The sequence below is a fragment of the Labeo rohita genome, chromosome 6 (assembly GCF_022985175.1).
Source record: "Labeo rohita strain BAU-BD-2019 chromosome 6, IGBB_LRoh.1.0, whole genome shotgun sequence".
Taxonomy (NCBI): Eukaryota; Metazoa; Chordata; class Actinopteri; order Cypriniformes; family Cyprinidae; genus Labeo; species Labeo rohita.
In genome coordinates, this window is record NC_066874.1 from 11,145,065 (window position 1) to 11,162,946 (window position 17,882).

Consider the following 17,882-nt stretch of genomic DNA (forward strand, 5'->3'; position numbering starts at 1 on the left):
CCCTAGTTTATTAAAAAAAAAAAAAAGAGAGAGAGAGAGAGAGAGAGAGAGAGAGAAAAGAATAAATAAACACATTAGCTTAATAAATGTACAGTGTCGACCATTTTGGTGTCACAACCTGTTATATGAGATGTCATACTGTATAGAAAGACTGCCAAAAGTGTTAAGACATTCAGAATAGCAATGCTTGTAAATTCAGACCCTGTTATATGGGTATGAATATACAAAAGTCACTGTCGACGGAGCACAATTAATGGTCTATCAGCAACTGTAAATTACAGAAACAGATACATATTCACTTACAGGAACTTACTGGCATTCTATTAAGAACTCTTGCAATGCAGTAAAATGTCACATGTAAATCATCACATAAATTTATAAATATAAGTCAACACCAAAATGCATACATGAAATAATTATACAATACTTTTTAACTCATCAAATCCCATTTCTTTGATATAAATAATACACATTCTGAACAGAGAACTGTTAACACAGAGCATTTACAGTAGATATACAAATTGTGAATCCAACTCACAATATAATCACTAGCTATTGAGACGAGTTTGAAAAGAAAACCTAAAGACCTTGTTATTTTACTGTAGGCTGTTGTTTCATCCATGGAACTTGGTGTACATTTGACAAGCTAAACAGCAAATAACCTGTTAAAAAGTCACATCATTACATTCAAATCAACGTCTATTACTTGCTTCCTTACTGTATAATCACAGCTGCATTGCCAAAAAGTGTAAATTCTTCCTTAATCTTACTTTGTCTAGACTATTTTTGTTTGACACCTTCATTTATTCACATTATTGCAGTGCACAACACAGCATTAAACAAAGATGTAAACAGTACATTGCTTCATAAACTATTACAATTACTTGAAGCACAGTCAACATCAATAATCTTTCGCCAAGTAAAATGTCAAAAGTTAAACAATCAGGTCTTTTTTTTGAAAGGCTGAAAAATCATTAAATCACACATGACTAGATCACCTGGTTTGTAATTGTACAAATGTCGAACAGACAATTGTTTCAAGACCAGAACAAAAAAAAGGACATCATGCGCTGTATGAAATATATTTTTTGATACAAATTATAAACCAATCTACGCAGGTGTGACAAAAATGAAAATGAACTGGAAATCAGTTTTCTTTTTTTCTAAAATCACAACATTTATGACCGCCTGTTTAGCCACTTGCGCAAGTTAAAAGAAGCATATTTTAATACAATTTATTGCTCACATTACATGATAACTTGAATACATTTTTAAAATACTGTAAAATATTGAGAAAGCATTTAAATAAATAAGAGCAATACCAACTGCTAGACATTCAGCATGCTAAGTTTCTGTGCTAAAACTCAAAACTATATCTAATTAATAAAACAATGCATCATATTCTTGTACACAGACACAATTCCAAAATTGCCTAAATACAGGTTGCTTATCAGAATATTTTTTTTACCGAAGAGAGCCTTCAATGTAGACAATAAATACAGTTTGCAGTGAGGCTCCTGTCGGATGAAGCTTTGTTTTGTTTTTAAGTTATTTTATGCAGTGAATACATTGAACTAGCTTAATCACACTTGTAGTTCAACAATCCTGAGACATAAACGCCTGACATTATCAATTCCTAGGTTTTAAGAACACAGATGAGGCCCAAATACAGTTCAAGACCAGAACATCTTAGATAAACAGAGTATAATATGACTTCAGGAGGTGGTCATGGTTGAAGGGTCAGTCCACATGGCTGCCACATCTCTAAACCTGCAGAAAGTATAATGGCAAGATAAAGACAAATAATAGTGTTCATGATAAAGAAATGTTTAAAAAAGTTCTTAGAAGTGTAATCTTTGCTTGCTTTAAATCTCACCTGGCATTTATAAGGTACTGTGCCAGGCTGATGTTGGCAGGTGTTCCCGTAATAGTGATCTGACGGTCTGATGACCCCTCCATAGCATTAGCAATTTTGATCTGAGCCCCAGACATTTGACGAATTTCATTAATTTTGGTGCCCTGGCGTCCGATTATGCAGCCTATTAGCTGGAAACATAAAGCAGGCAGATTAAAGTCAGTTTGGAAAATGAATGACTTCTTTAAAAACTTCTTTAATACAATTGCCCACTGGGTTACTGAAGACAAAGAATTATGCTCACATCATTTGGAATGGTGAGTTCATGAGTACTGGCCTGTGAACTGGCATCCACACCTAGAAACAGAAAGAGAGCAGGAAAACTGAGACACACAGAGAGCATTTTGTTGGTGTTTTTAACCATGTTAACACTGTACACTATAACATTTTTTGTAATTTTAATGGTAAAACAATAAAAATGCTACAGTAAAAACCTGTTTATTAGTTAACAGTAGGTTCCCTTATTATATACAGTAAAGAATTATGATAAATGTAATGGCACATTGGGCACAAAAAGTGAAATACTGTTAAATTTACAGAAAAGCGAATCTAATGTATAAAAAATTTGCTTTAAAAAAAAGTAAATTAAGTAAATTAATATTCACAGAATTCCCTGTTTGGCACTTGATATTTGCGTGTTTTGCATTAAAAAAAAAAAAAAAAAAAAAAAAATATATATATATATATATATATATATATATATATATATATATATTATTATATTTATTAATCTATTTATTTTTTATTCAGTTAAGTACATTTGGGTTTTATGTTGCTATATATTATACTCATGTACATGTACATGTTTATTTATTTATTTACACTACCAGTCAAAAGTTTTTGAACAGTAAGATTTTAATGTTTTTAAAGAAGTCTCTTCTGCTCACCAAGCCTCCATTTATTTGATTCAAAATACACCAAAAACAGTAACATTTTTAAATATTTTTACTATTTAAAATAACTGTTTTTTTTTATTTGAATGTATTTTAAAATGTAATTTATTCCTGTGATTTCAACGCTGAATTTTAGCATCATTACTCCAGTCACATGATCCTTCAGAAATCATTCTAATATTCTGATTTGCTGCTCAAAAACATTTATTATTATTATCATGTTGAAAACAGCTGAGTAGAATTTTTTCAGGTTTCTTTGATGAATAGAAAGTTCAGAAGAACAGCATTTATCTGACATGGAAATCTTTTGTAACATTGCAAATGTCTTTATCATCATCAATTTTGATCAATTTTAAAGCATCCTTGCTAAATAAAAGTATTAATTTCTATAATTTCTCTCATCATCATGTGACACTGAAGACTAGAGTAATGATGCTGAAAATTTCACAGGAAAATTTGATCACAGGAATAAATCACAATTTAAAACGTGTTCAAATAGAATACAGTCATTTTAAATAGTAAAAATATTCAAAAATGTTACTGTTTTTGCTGTACCTTGGATCAAATAAATGCAGGCTTGGTGACTTCTTAAAAAAAAACATAAAAAAACGTGACTGGTAGTGTAATTAAAGTTTTAAATGTAAAGCTTTATATGCTGATTCTGGCTGATTTTTGTAATTTACAATGCAGGACATATTTTTTAATATTATATCTTTGCTCATCCATCTAATGAATGTTTCTATATATCTAATGAAGTGTCACTATATACACTTTCAGGTACAAAAGTTGTGGCTGGGTGATAATATCTTTTTAAAAGGTACTAATATGTACCACTTAGGTAATAGTATCTATACTTTAGGTACTAATATGCAACCCATCCAGGGGGAGAAAAGTGAAAGACAAAAGTGAATGAAAGATCTACAGGTATATAGTGAAGGGTGTGTAGCGGGAGGGTTGGGTACGTACCAGGGAAAGCGGGGGTGGTCTGTCCGAGGGAGGTAAAGGGGGTTTGCTGCATAGCCAGCTGATGGAGCTTTGTCAACTGCTGGGGGAGGGAGGAGGATCAGTACACCTAAGAAGTTATAATTAAATAAAGGAGTCCTGCTTGGACCTTCACAAACTCATCTAGACACTAAAAAGGGGAAGCTGTGAGAAATCTCATATATGACTCTGCCATCTATTAAAAACACATAAAAATAAACCTATCAGTTATATGAATTTAATAAAGCAATGGTTAACAAGAACACTACGCTATAGAGGGAAGAAGGATTAAAAGGTACATTGTACTCACGTCTGGGTGTGGGATGGCGTATTGTCCTTGAATGGTGTAGGCCTAAGATAGAGATGGAAAGAATCTTCAATGTACATACAGAAGTCAATATCAACGCACACATAGAAGTATGTACGTACACTTGTTTTTATAGTTGTGATCATTTTGTTTAATAATAATCAAGTACTACATGTGGAACACATGATCGTCAAGTGAAAACTGATTAATTTCATAACCTGAATTAACTACGTAACACAAAATGTAGTATTTCACGACAAAAAGGCTGCACTTTAAAACATTCTGTACAAAATATAAAGTTGTCTTTTTTTTCACATCCTTTTGTGGATGAAATGTATTTTCTTTTATCCATCAAATGAATAAATAAAGTAAATTAACACTTGATTGTATGCATGAAATTGTGAAAAAGTGCTGTTACATTTCTCTTGTTGAAATCAACTGGCTTTTGTCTTTCTGTACAAATTGCATTAAACTATAACTATTTTGTCAGAATTTCGGTAAAAAATTACATTTTGCATTTATCACCCCAAAGGAATATGTAGACTTGTTTACAACTTAGAATTGTATAGCATAAGACTTTTTTTAAGCAAAAAAATGAGGGGCCCTACCATGCACCTGGCGCAAGGTGCGGCGTGTGTGTTTATTGCTAGTTTCAGCCCAACACAGTTATCATTTTCACGTCCTGTGCCATGTTGTTTAAATTGTTTGTGCACCGATGGGTGTGCTGGTCTGAAAACGAAGTGTTTTCAGGCGCATTATTGGCGCATTGCTATTTTGAGACAACTGAAATAGACTGCACCATTGACCAACCGAAACCTGGTCTAAAGTCAATAGCGCAATATTTTTTATATTTTGTTATTTAAAGGCAGGTGCACAATGCACATGCACTCTGCTTATTACACACACAAATATTAAAAATGAAAGGATTACAGTGTAAAAGCTGTTTTTTGGTTTTAGTTTCGCTTTCGAAACTAATGCCCCCCCTTTGCGGCAGCCCTGCCATGGCACGAGTGTAACTGGCTCTTAAAGGAGAAGTCCACTTCCAGAACAACGATTCACAAATAATTTACTCCCCCCCTTTTCATCCAAGATGTTCATGTCTTTCTTTCTTCAGTCGTAAAGAACTCACGTTTGAGATTAAAAAGCATTTAAATTGTATTTTTTTCATGAAAATAACCAATCGTTTCGCTAGATAAGACCCTTCTTTCTCAGCTGGCCACATTTGGGATCGTTTGAAGCCACATTTAAACTGCCTTTTGGAAGTTCAAACTCAGGGCACCATACCAGTCCATTATATGGAGAAAAACGCAGAAATGTTTTCCTCAAAAAACATAATTTCTTTACGACTGAAGAAAGAAAGACATGAACATCTTGGATGACAAAGGGGGTGAGTACATTATATGTGAATCTTTGTTTTGGAAGTGGACTTCTCCTTTAAAGGCATGGGAGATGAGACTCTGATTGGTTTAATGCACATTACGCTCAAAACACACTCATTACTCAGTAAGAGAATAGGGACAACCCTTTTAGACCATGCGCTAGGCGCGCCGACAGTTTTTCCTGTTCTTAAAATAGCGAAAGTGGATTCGGACACGCCCCAAGTTGCACCTGTGCTGTGCGCTTTAGACCATGTGCTTAGATCGTTAATATAGGGCCTGAGAAAGCCAGGGGTGTCTAACTCAGTTCTGGAGGGCCACTGTCCTGCAGAGTTTTGCTCCAACTTGCCTTAACACACCTGCTTGAAAGTTTTCTAGTATTACTAGTAAGACTTTGATTAGCTTTTTCAGGTGTGTTTACTCGGGGCTCGAGCTAAACTTTGCAGTACAGTGGCCCTCCAGGAGCAGGTTTAGACAACCCTGATCTAAACAAATGGCTCACGTCACTAGTTTATTTTTAAATTCTAGTTCTACTGTTTGATTTTATGTTCTGTATGTCTGTAGTCATAATTGTGTAATCTTGACCATACTTACAGGCAGAGGCTGATGCTGCAGTAACAGGCTGAGGTTGGCTGTGGCTGGTGCTGTCAGCGTATCTGCTCTTACCTGCCCCCCAGAGAAGATGACTGGTGCAGTGGCAGGCTTTGGCCTGTATGGAATTGTGGCACCTTTGGGTGGGGACTGGCAAAGGTCAGTGGAGGTCAAACAAAAATAGAAAAGATGGAAATTAAGAAAAATCAAAAGTGAGGGCATAAGAATATGTGCTTATATTAAAATCTGTTTTTCTTATTTCCACAAAACACAAAATAAGATTTTTTTTTAGGAATGTCTAAAGTTAATCCATGCCTGTATGTTACTTAATGCCAAACCTCATTGGTTTTTGACATTTGGTCATGTGATGTGCGAAAACCAATGAGGTCTGACATTAGTTGATTTTTGAGGTTTGTGTTTCAATATGTAATATATACAGTCTACAATGTTTGGATTTGATCTGAAAGTGGATAAAGTGTTAGATTTCTATCTTTTCATTAAACTAACTTTTTGTAGCTTGAGAGTTTTGATTTTCATAAAACAGCTGGAACATTCTTCAAAATGTGGTCTTTTGTGTTTCACAGAAGATAACATGAAAATGAGAGTTGACTGAGCTATTTCTTCAACCTTAAACCCACTTTTTTTGTCTATTCCTTACCTCCAACATGACCACACAGATCTGCTTCACACACTGGATAATGGCCTCTGGAGCACCTGAGATAGTGACCGCCCGCTCAGTAGAATTGGGTAACATGTCCCCAGCCACTTGCACTTGAGCCCCTGTAGACTGGAGAACAAGCACAGCACAATCAGCCAGGACAGAGACCCTTGTAACACAGCACTACCATAGTTCAGGTAAAATGTTTAGTTTCACACTTGTCTTGGAGTAACAATAGCATACTGTGCTTACTGTGCACTAAATTAAATATTGTTGCACTTTATGATATATGTGGATCATAAAGAAATGATAAGTTAGATCATACCTCCCTCATCTCCTTGATCTTGGAACCTCCTTTCCCAATTAGAGAGCCACACTGACTGGCCGGCACCACCAAACGCAAAGTCACTGGAGGTTTACTAGTAGCCTGACTATTGCTCATAGAGTTAATGATATCCTGTGTAGAACCAAAACATCAATTACTATTATTGTTACAGTTTTTCTTTTTTTTCTTTTGAGGTTTTAGTAACATTTTCATTAGAAAAAGGTCTGATACTTCTTCAAACTTGTATGCGATCATGGCGAAGGCCTTGAATATGGCATCTGTGGGTCCTGTGATGGTAACTATCCTCTCTGGGCAGTTCCCCTCTGAAATATTTATGCGTGCATTACTCTCTCTGTAGAAACAGTTTGTGTTGATTGTTAATAACCATGTTACACTTGTCACAGCAACTAAAATGAATTGAAAGTTACTTACATCCTCACGCATCTTTTTTACAGTTTCCCCTTTCTGTAAATAATAAATAAAATAAAGAATAAATAGAATAAATAAAACATTTTTTAATAAAACACAGATGTTTATGATACAACACAGATGTTTATGTACAATTTACGTTCCTGCTAAATATATGTTAAAATTCATAGTACATTCAGCAAAATGGTGGCTGAATGTGTGTGTGTGTGTGTGTTTTTTTTACCTTGCCTATAATGCTGCCAACCTCCTGCAAGATAAATAAGATAATATGTTTATTGTACTTACAAACTTACAGTCAAATCATTGTGCAGTCTAACTAACACATGGGTGCATAACACATATAAATATATAAAACCAGTTACCATTAAAAAGGTTTATGTGATCCTATGAGATTACTATTAGATTTACATCAAAACGTGGATATTTGAGTTGAGTAAACTTAAAATATTAAGACAGCACAAACACTATTTTTTTTTTTTTTACAGTGTATTTCCTTTTAAGGAGAGACATTTTTGTTCTCTTACAAAATATAGTACTATGTCCTCAATCTGTTTGTTATCACTGGTAGATTTATTACCATGGTGCAGTAAATTGTGTATGTGGAAATTTTAGATTAGATGCATGTTGTTCTTTTACCTTGCCGTGCATGAGGAGTCTGATAGTCAGAGTGACATTGAGCCCTCCTTCAGATTGCACTTTGTTGGGCTCCATGGTTTGGATTTAGGACTGGGTGAATTAGTTAGGAAATCACAGGAGCAGTTAAGGAATGTAGGGGCCGGTGGTCACCACACAGTCACCTAAAAATTTGGAAGAAGCAAACAAAGAACCATACATGGTCATTTTCATGAAACAAAAGCAGATTAAAATGTATTATTACATTATAAAACCCAACAAGTTAGAATAACTCATTTCATTTTCAAGAAACTGATTAACTCAATCCATTTAAATTTTAAAAACCAATATCAAAAGTTACATAATCATATTGCTTTTTTCAAGTGACTAGTAAAATAATGCATTACTTTTAAATGTACAGGAAAAAATCTGAGTTACTTTTTAAAATAAGTAACACAAGTTACTTTGTTTTCCAGTTTATTCAATGACACCTCTCTTCTCCCATGTTGAGAGACACTGGGAGTGACGTGCAGAGACAGAGGCACTTCCTTCAGGCTTAGGCTTATTAATTTTACTTTTGGTGTGAAAGGGCCGCAGTTTCCAAAAATATAACTTTGGGTTTTTGTTATAAAAAAAAAAACAAGCCTAGCCCGGGTGACAAAAAGTAACTGTTGTGGCAATTTCCATTTCAAAAAGGGTAGGAGACAAAAGTCTTTGATTTATTTTCTCAGGTCAACAGTCATATACAGTCCTTTAGGTTGGCTGCAGAGTGTAACAAACAGGCAAATACTTTGACTCAATATTTATACCCTAATCAAATCCAGATGATTCTGTCTCTTCCCATCATAATGCATTTTCATCAATGTATGTGTTCATTTAAGGTATCTAACTATATCCCCTAGATGCATTTCTAAGAATTTAATGCAAATCATATCTTAAGAAGCTAGGATGATTGTCTCACACTTGTCTGCACACACACATACATTTCCTGTTGTTCTTTTAGTACATCAAAATAACTCATGCATACTGATGAAAGAACACTCTTTGGTAAAGTAAGGCAAAAAAATACCTAAAAAAAAGTCACAGTAACTTTCCCAACACTGAGCATAAATATTAGCTCACTGTTCACTGGTTCATAATCAAACTAATAACTGGCTCTATTCTTTAGCACAGTGGTAACCCCCAAAACTCTGACATAACAGAAACCTGTTTAAGTCACAACGTAACAGAACATTAAACACTAGCAGATATCCCCTTTATTAATATTTTGAAAAAACACATAACCCAGGGGTCACCTGGTCCTTGAGGGCCAGTGTCTTGCAGAATTTATCTCCAACCCTAATCAAACACACCTGAACAAGCTATCAAGGTCTTGTATACTTGAAAATTTCAGGCAGGTGTGTGTGAGGTAAGTTGGACCTAAAATCTGCAGGACACTAGCCCTCCAGAACCGAGTTTGGTGACCCCTAACACTTTATTTTAACATTTACTATTCTTTCTTTCTTTTCTTTTTAACATAATTTTCCTGTGGCTGCATCATTTCATAGCTCAGGTGACTGGCTCAAATATACAACAATTTTAGTGGCATGTTAAAAATAAAATAAAAAATCTAAGATTACGAGATTAAAGTCGTAATATTTCAAGAATAAAGTCGAAATTTATTTGAAAAAAATTGAAATTTTACGTGAATAAATCAAAACATTTTGAGAATAAATTCGAAATTCCGAGAATAAAGTTGAAATATTATATAAATAAATTAAAATATTTTGAAAATATTATGAGAATAAAGTAAAAATATTTCAAGAATAAAGTTGAAATTACGAGAATAAAGTCGAAGTGTTTCGAGGATAAAATTGAAATATTTTGAGAGCAAAGTCAAAATATTTTGAGAATAAAGTCAAATTAATGAGAATTAGTTCATAGCATTTACGAGACTAAAGTTACAATATTTTGAGAGTATATACTAGCCTATTGCACATGCAAATGGCTCGGATTGGAAGAACTGAGAGATATTCCAAAGTCTCATCTTTCAAAATCTGTCAGTTTTATAGTGAAATACAAACAATTTGCCTATTACAGTAATGTGTTTTTCACACTCTTTAATGTGGCGTGACAGATCGCTGTATTCGCCTTGGTTTAAGCGGCATGTGAATCAGTCATCTTTTCGATCACAATGAGACATTTGTTTTATTAAATTAGGTTATACTGATTTTTTTTTTCATTCCTTCTGATGTTCCTTCACGTTTATATTGTGCTATAAACTTGAAATAAAGAGGAAAAACACATTTATAATTTATATTTTGTAATAAAAATGACAGAATTTGATAGAATGTGTTATAATAAAAGCAACAAAAGCACAAAATTATTGTGATTTCTGGGTAGCTGGTGCACTACAAAGAATAAATAGAAATCGTTAAGTATTATTTCTAATAATTTACTGTATTATACCGTGAATAAAACAGCTTGTGAATAGTCACTTATATACCTCAGAAAAGACAACAATATAACTTATGTTAATGAGTTGGTGTCCACTTCAACCTTTAGAACATTTTATTGTTGTTTTTAATTAAATACCTGTGAGGAATGAAAGACTGGATGCCACAGACATTTTGCGGTGTAGGTGGTGGAATTTTTACAAAGAAAACAGTGTAATTTAATGAATTGATTCACATGAATACAGCGATCTGTCCCGCCACATTAAAGAGTGTGAAAAATGCATTATTGCAAGACACATTGTTTGTATTTCGCTGTAAAACTGACATATTTTGAAAGCTGAAACTTTTTTTATATTAAAAGTACCATAAGCACAAAGCTTATTACTATTATTGGGTGGCTGGCGCACTACAAATAGGCCTAATGAATGCAATCGAAGATGTGAAATATTATTTCCAAGCATACTGTCCCTGGGAGTATAATGGTTTGATTTCTGCTAATAATCCCACATGTATTCAAATAAATTCCGGTGGCCTGACAACTTCTTCCGTTTTCTCCCATTCTGGGCCATTTGCACATGCAGGCTTTACTCTCAAAACAGTGGGCTATAACTTTAATTGCTACAATTTAAATCTTGTTTTTCAACTTTATTCTCAAATTTTCAACTTTATTCTTGTAATTTCAACTGTATTCTCGAAATTTTTCGACATTATTCTTGTAATTTCGACTTTATTCTTGAAATATTTCAACTTTATTCTCAAAATATTCCGACTTTTAATCTCATAATATTTTGGATTTGTTTTATTTTTTAATGTGGCACTAAAATGCATTTTTACAAATAAACAAGTATATAAAATGAAATGCTGAGAGAATAGACTGTTACATTCCATTTTCTGAACTTAATATACAATAAATTGCACGTCTCAAAATGTTTAGAATGTTACTCTGGCCATCTCAGACCAGCAAGCAGAGGTAGCAGGGGACAGACAGAGATGGAAGAGATCTACAGCCAGATGTCCTCCAATCTCCCACAGGACACCAGATTACATAAAGACTTTAATCCAGATTAACAACATCCAGGGGTTGGTGTCTAGTCTTAACAGCAAAAATAATCTACAGAAATCCACTATGATCAGTGCCAGGCCTACAAGACTAGAAGCTGATGGCAAATAAATAAACCTTCTGGGTTATATAAAAGAAGAGATTGAAAGATGCGTCATAGTAGAAACAGTTCACATCTTGATGAATTCAAATCTTAAAAGCTCAAATCTTAAGAGCATGTTGAACAAGAGGTATAATTATAAAGAAAAGAAACTGTTAGCAGTGGGACGAGCCATTAATCATGAGGGAGGATTATACACAACACACTTTCATAAGGGCCAATCAGGCTGAAACAGATGGCATTATTTTGCGCCAAGGGAATCATAGATGATTTAGGACTGATTCTGAAATACTTTTGCATTCAGTGGAAAGGACCTACTGAAAGCTCTTTTTTTACATTGTTATGTCTAATTAGAGTTTCACTTCTGTCTGATATGATGCGGTTGTGTAGAAAACAAAATGGCATAAGGCACAGTTTTAGGCATGTTTGCTTCAAATTAGCAAACTCATTTTCTATTTTAAACTACACGCTTCTACACTTGAACACACACACTCACAAAAGTCCATGCATTGATAAACAAATGTTTAAAGAATGCTGAATCCAGGTTTCTTGTTTCTTTCATTTATTTTATTAGTAAGTTAGTTATTAGCAGATCTCAACAGTTGAATCACAGCCAATGCACACACAAAATCCCTGGACCAACACAATGATTATTCAAATCAGTCTTCTAATTTGCAGTTTTGAATCAGAAATATTCTGCTTTCATGCCAACTATTTGATTCATACCGAAAAAAATGCATTCCCTATTGCTTAAGATTGCTACTCCAGGATAAAGTTGTATGTAACTGCTGGTTAATGATAAAACAAGGCCAAAGTCTAGTGAAATGCAAAAGCTGGTTCTACATCAGTGATTGCAGACAGCTGCTACATTTACATTAAATCAGGAAACCATCCTTAGAACTACCTTTCTCTACAAATTATATATTTTTTCATCTATTTTGTTTTTTTTTTTTACACCCAAACCAAAATTCATATGAAAAGACCTGGCTTTATTTAACCATTTTTTTGTAGTTTTTTCGTAGTTTTACATCCTTAGTTAAATTAACACAGCAAGATCATGCCTTTTTAAATACTATTGCTCAATTAATCACATTACATCACTTAATGTAGAGTAATTATTTGCTAAAAATTCAACCACGTAGTCTACTCTTGCTACTGTTGCATTTACAGTGTACCTGTGGTACAATACACATGACCTGAGGTACTGTGGCCTACGCATTACGTCCACAGTTTAACTATTAGAGCACCCCCACTAATTTCAGAAGCACCGTCAGTGATTTTGGCCTGTGCGCTGCATTGTAAGAGCAGCACTGCTCATGACATCTGATTGGGAAAGTGGGTCAAGCTTTCTACTAAAGAGCTTCTGGCCTCTTCCTCTGTAGCGGCTATCAAATTAAGCACGCTTTGTGCATGGCTGAGCAATGCTCAGAAAAAGCTCCCCCCCGTTTCCATTGCGCATCTCTGCACGGCACTCAATGTAGAAAAATGTATTGTTAGAAGAGGGTCTTCCCTCTCTGCACTGCGACTGAGGTTTTAGTTCCAATAAAGAGTGACATCTCTTATTTAAAGCTACTGAGGCATGAACTGCATTAAATACAAAAAGAAGATATTAACAAAGAAACCATTAAAGAGAAACCACTTTATTCATATTACATACATGTCCATTTTTTTTTGTTTTTAGTAACTTCCTGACTTGCAACACATATGAAAGCAAGTTATTTTTTTTTATTAATTGTCTCATTATTATTTTTATTATTGTCCTATAATGTTGTATTATTGTGGTAACAAATATTATTTTTAGTATGCTGAACTTCATTAGGAACAAACAAGAACTTCTTGTGCTTGAATGCGAACTGACAACATTAGAAACCAACTAGTTTGATTTTAACAAGAAAACAAAATGATTTTATCAAACGTGTGATTCAGCCAAGAAATACAAAACATAGCTAACATTTATCTTCAATGATAGTGGTTCTAATTCCACCATGCCACTGTCTCTGTAAAGTATTCTCTTAATTTGATAGTTTTTAATATTGTAAAATAATGAAATCTTTGCAGTGGTTTTCCTGCTTTTGTCTAGCTATTGTCAAACAAATATTGCAGAGGAGGTTCTGGTATAAGACCGTTATCTGATCAAAGAAAAGTCATTTTCATGCAAAGATATGGCAAATTAATATACACTGTGTAGCAAATTAGATGTCTTTGTCTTCTTTTAGCTTGAACATATTTAGTTGATTTTTTATCTAAATTTTGCATATTCATGGATAGCCAAAATGATTTTAGAAATTAAATCCCTTAAAGAACCACATATCCTGAATCACCCTAGTAAATCCAAGAGCATGACTTGATATTGCTATTTTATGATGATGATAATCAGTATAATGACTGTACAGATATTTTCAGTTCTGATCAAAGTCAATTTCTGCGCAGTGCCACCTCAACTATCTGTCACGCACAAAGACGGTGCAGATATCCATAGACAAGTCTCGTGGCCAATAATTGGCCAATAATTAAATTATCTTACATAGGCTTAGTTAAATGTACACATTGTTGTGCAGACAGCAGTGAGGAAGACATAAAGGACAACTAATTGACCAATTTTCCCAAGAGATAGCCACACTTTCCTCGAACACGTATTGTTCTTTTGTATTTGTTAAATTAGGTGTAGTGACTCATTTAGGAATGCCCTCAAATCAAATCCAATCGTTTCCGAACAATGTCCGACAAGGTTTAAACAATAGTTGTAGGTATTCATGAATTAATAATATGTTTGACCTGCGGTCGGCCTAGAAAACAAAACTAGTTTCATAGCGGATACGTTAAAGGTATTGTAGATCAACGTCTAGACTGAGATTTTGCAATGCTATTTATAGTATGTTCAGCCAAAATTATGTATAATGTCAAAATGTATTTTTGTTTTTATTCAAAAGTAATACAAATATACACTAAGTTAAAAAAAAAACATAATGTGTATGTTACATATTATCCATTTCCTTACAAATTTTAAATGCATATAATAATGGATATACAGAAAAAAAAACAACCTTCTGAAACATCCTCAGAAAACAGTAAAAATAGAAGCTTGAAAAGAGGCTTTACCTTCGGTGCTACTGGAAACAGATGGCCACCACTTTCGACGTTTGCGAAAAGATTAATAAAAACAGGACGACAGGCAAAGGGAAAATAATTTTACCCTATCTTCTCGGTTAACTCAGATTGAAAGGTGGCATCCAATTGGCTAGAAGATGGAGTCATGTGAACACAATGTCACAACACGTGACTTTCACACGAAACAGAATGATGGCAAAAACGCAGTTGTACTGAAGTGATTTTGGGGTTTGGTTTTGGTCTTCAGACAGTGTTGTGAAATGCTGAAAGCAGGTCAGGAGACCATGGGCACAGGGGCACAGGGGTTTCCCCTCCTGCGAGATATCCAAATCTGTCCAATGAAACACCCTGGCGATTCAGCAAAAACAATTGGATGGTGCTCATCTGTGTCATCCGTGTATTTTACCCTGAGGGTATCTCGGTTATGATGATAAATATTTACTCCTACAATGAGTAACAAATCTCCTAATCACCCCCTGCCCTACATTACCAAACAAAGCAGTGTTTTAAACCAAAGATGGAGAGTATGATAGTATGATAGCAACTTCATGGCAACATATTTACATACATTCTATAGCACACAGGCCTGAATTGTGGCATTGGACTGTTATGTTGTAGCCCCAATATACTCTACTACACTTTCAATTCTATGCTTCAGCCAGCCCAGAATTACAATGAGCTTTAGCATTCTCCTCCATGGATTAAGTGACCCAGAGCAAATCCATGGCAATGTTAGGACAGTTGTTGAGGGATTAAGCTCCAGTCATTATGACTGAAGCCCTCCGTTCAGGCAGTCACTGTACATATATTCTCCATTCTTGTACTTAAATATAAACCCCCCACAAATAATGCATTTTGTTTCCTACATCATTCTAATTGCTTCAAAACCAAGTGTCTGTTGTTTATTTCTATAGGCTCTCCGTAACCTCTTTCTTAAAAACACTCACTCTAGCTTTTTTTTAAAGTTTTTTTGTGTTCGATTTTTGAAAAACTTTACAAATTGTTTTTTTAAGAACGTTGGTTGAAACTATAATTGAGGGTGATATGCAGCCTGCTGTCTATTCAATGGCCCCTGGGAAGATGACACAAATAGAGCATTAAATTTGTTCCACATTGAAATAGGCAATGCAGTGAAGCTCCAGATTGTTGTGAAGAGAGAAGCTGCCCAATCAAAAGAAGTTAATATTCAGGCATCTTTGGTGTAAACTGCCACGCAATCACTTTCCAACATCCTTCCTCTTCAGAGATATTGAATGACAAGTCGGATGCCTAGCACTGTGTCAGAATACTGAGTTACATTTAATTCTCTCTGCAGTTTTAGAAAATGTAATGTTTAGAGGTTTAGGATAAATTTATACTGTTCAATACCATGTAGAGTCCCTGAAATGATCATGCATTTTGATCAACAAAATGTCGCTGTGTATGTTTGTATGATTTGAAGTAAGGGAGATCAGGAATGTATGCAATGATTTTTGCTTAAACATTTGTTCTTAAAGGGGTCATCAGATGCAAAACTCACTTTTACATGTTGTTTAAAGGGGTCCTATTATGCCCTTTTTCAAAGTCTTGATTTCGTTTTGGGGTGTACTAGAACATTCTCTCATGCTTGGTGGTCTAAAAACACATTATTTTTCACATAATTTACAGGTGCATCTCAATAAATTAGAATGTCGTGGAAAAGTTAATTTATTTCAGTAATTCAACTCAAATTGTGAAACTAGTGTATTAAATAAATTCAGTGCACACAGACTGAAGTAGTTTAAGTCTTTGGTTCTTTTAATTGTGATGATTTTGGCTCACATTTAACAAAAACCCACCAACCCACCAAATCTCAACAAATTAGAATACTTCATAAGACCAATAAAAAAAAACCTTTTTAATGAATTGTTGGCCTTCTGGAAAGTATGTTCATTTACTGTATATGTAGTCAGTACTTGGTAGAGGCTCCTTTTGCTTTAAGTACTGCCTCAGTTTGGCATGGCATGGAGGTGATCAGTCTGTGGCACTGCTGAGGTGGTATGGAAGCCCAGGTTTCTTTGACAGTGGCCTTCAGCTCATCTGCATTTTTTGGTCTCTTGTTTCTCATTTTCCTCTTGACAAAAACCCATAGATTCTCTATGGGGTTCAGGTCTGGTCAGTTTGCTGGCCAGTCAAGCACACCAACACCATGGTCATTTAACCAACTTTTGGTGCTTCGGCAGTGTGGGCAGGTGCCAAATCCTGCTGGAAAATGAAATCAGCATCTTTAAAAAGCTGGTCAGCAGAAGGAAGCATGTAGTGCTCTATAATTTCTTGGTAAACGGGTGCAGTGACTTTGGTTTCCAAATGAAATACAAAACTTGCTCTCATCTGAAAAGAGGACTTTGGACCACTGGGCAACAGTTCATTTCTTCTTCTCCTTAGCCCAGGTAAGACGCCTCTGACGATGTCTGTGGTTCAGAAGTGGCTTAACAAGAGGAATATGACAACTGTAGCCAAAGTCCTTGACACGTCTGTATGTGGTGGCTCTTGATACCTTGACCCCAGCCTCAGTCCATTCCTTGTGAAGTTCACCCAAATTCTTTAATCGATTTTGCTTGACAAGCCTCTCAAGGCTGCAGTTCTCTCGTTGGTTGTGCATCTTTTTCTTCCACACTTTTTCCTTCCATTTAACTTTCTGTTAACATGCTTGGATACAGCACTCTGTGAACAGCCTGCTTCTTTGGCAATGAATGTTTGTGGCTTATACCTCCTTGTGAAGGGTGTCAATGATTGTCTTCTGGACAACTTTCAGATCAGCAGTCTTCCCCATGATTGTGTAGCCTAGTGAACCAAACTGAGAGACCATAATAAAGGCTCAGGAATCCTTTGCAGGTGTTTTGAATTGATTAGCTGATTGGCATGTCACCATATTCTAATTTGTTGAGAATTGATGGGTTTTTGTTAAATGTGAGCCAAAATCATCACAATTAAAATAACCAAAGACTTAAACTACTTCAGTCTGTGTGCATTGAATTTATTTAATACACGAGTTTTACAATTTGAGTTGAATTACTGAAATAAATGAACTTTTCCATGACATTCTAATTTATTGAGATGCACCTGTACATTAA

The 17,882-nt window shown here is 34.8% G+C and overlaps 1 protein-coding gene across 2 annotated transcripts; it reads right to left on the reverse strand.

The window, feature by feature from the left end:
- Positions 1-62: 62 nt before the first annotated feature.
- On the reverse strand, positions 63-14,904 carry LOC127166391 (poly(rC)-binding protein 3). 2 transcript variants are annotated; one of them, XM_051111607.1, is made up of 13 exons: positions 14,782-14,904; positions 8,112-8,272; positions 7,699-7,722; positions 7,479-7,511; positions 7,278-7,394; positions 7,047-7,178; positions 6,722-6,850; positions 6,067-6,213; positions 4,100-4,141; positions 3,775-3,850; positions 2,160-2,212; positions 1,877-2,046; positions 63-1,770 (listed from the first exon to the last, which is right to left on the reverse strand). In XM_051111607.1, exons 2-13 carry the CDS (start codon positions 8,184-8,186, stop codon positions 1,716-1,718), a joined length of 1,053 nt encoding a protein of 350 aa, XP_050967564.1. In that variant the 5' UTR covers positions 8,187-8,272; positions 14,782-14,904; the 3' UTR covers positions 63-1,715. The 2 variants fall into 2 exon arrangements, with proteins under 2 accessions (XP_050967564.1, XP_050967563.1); XM_051111606.1 differs by having other exon boundaries at positions 3,775-3,853.
- Positions 14,905-17,882: the final 2,978 nt, after the last annotated feature.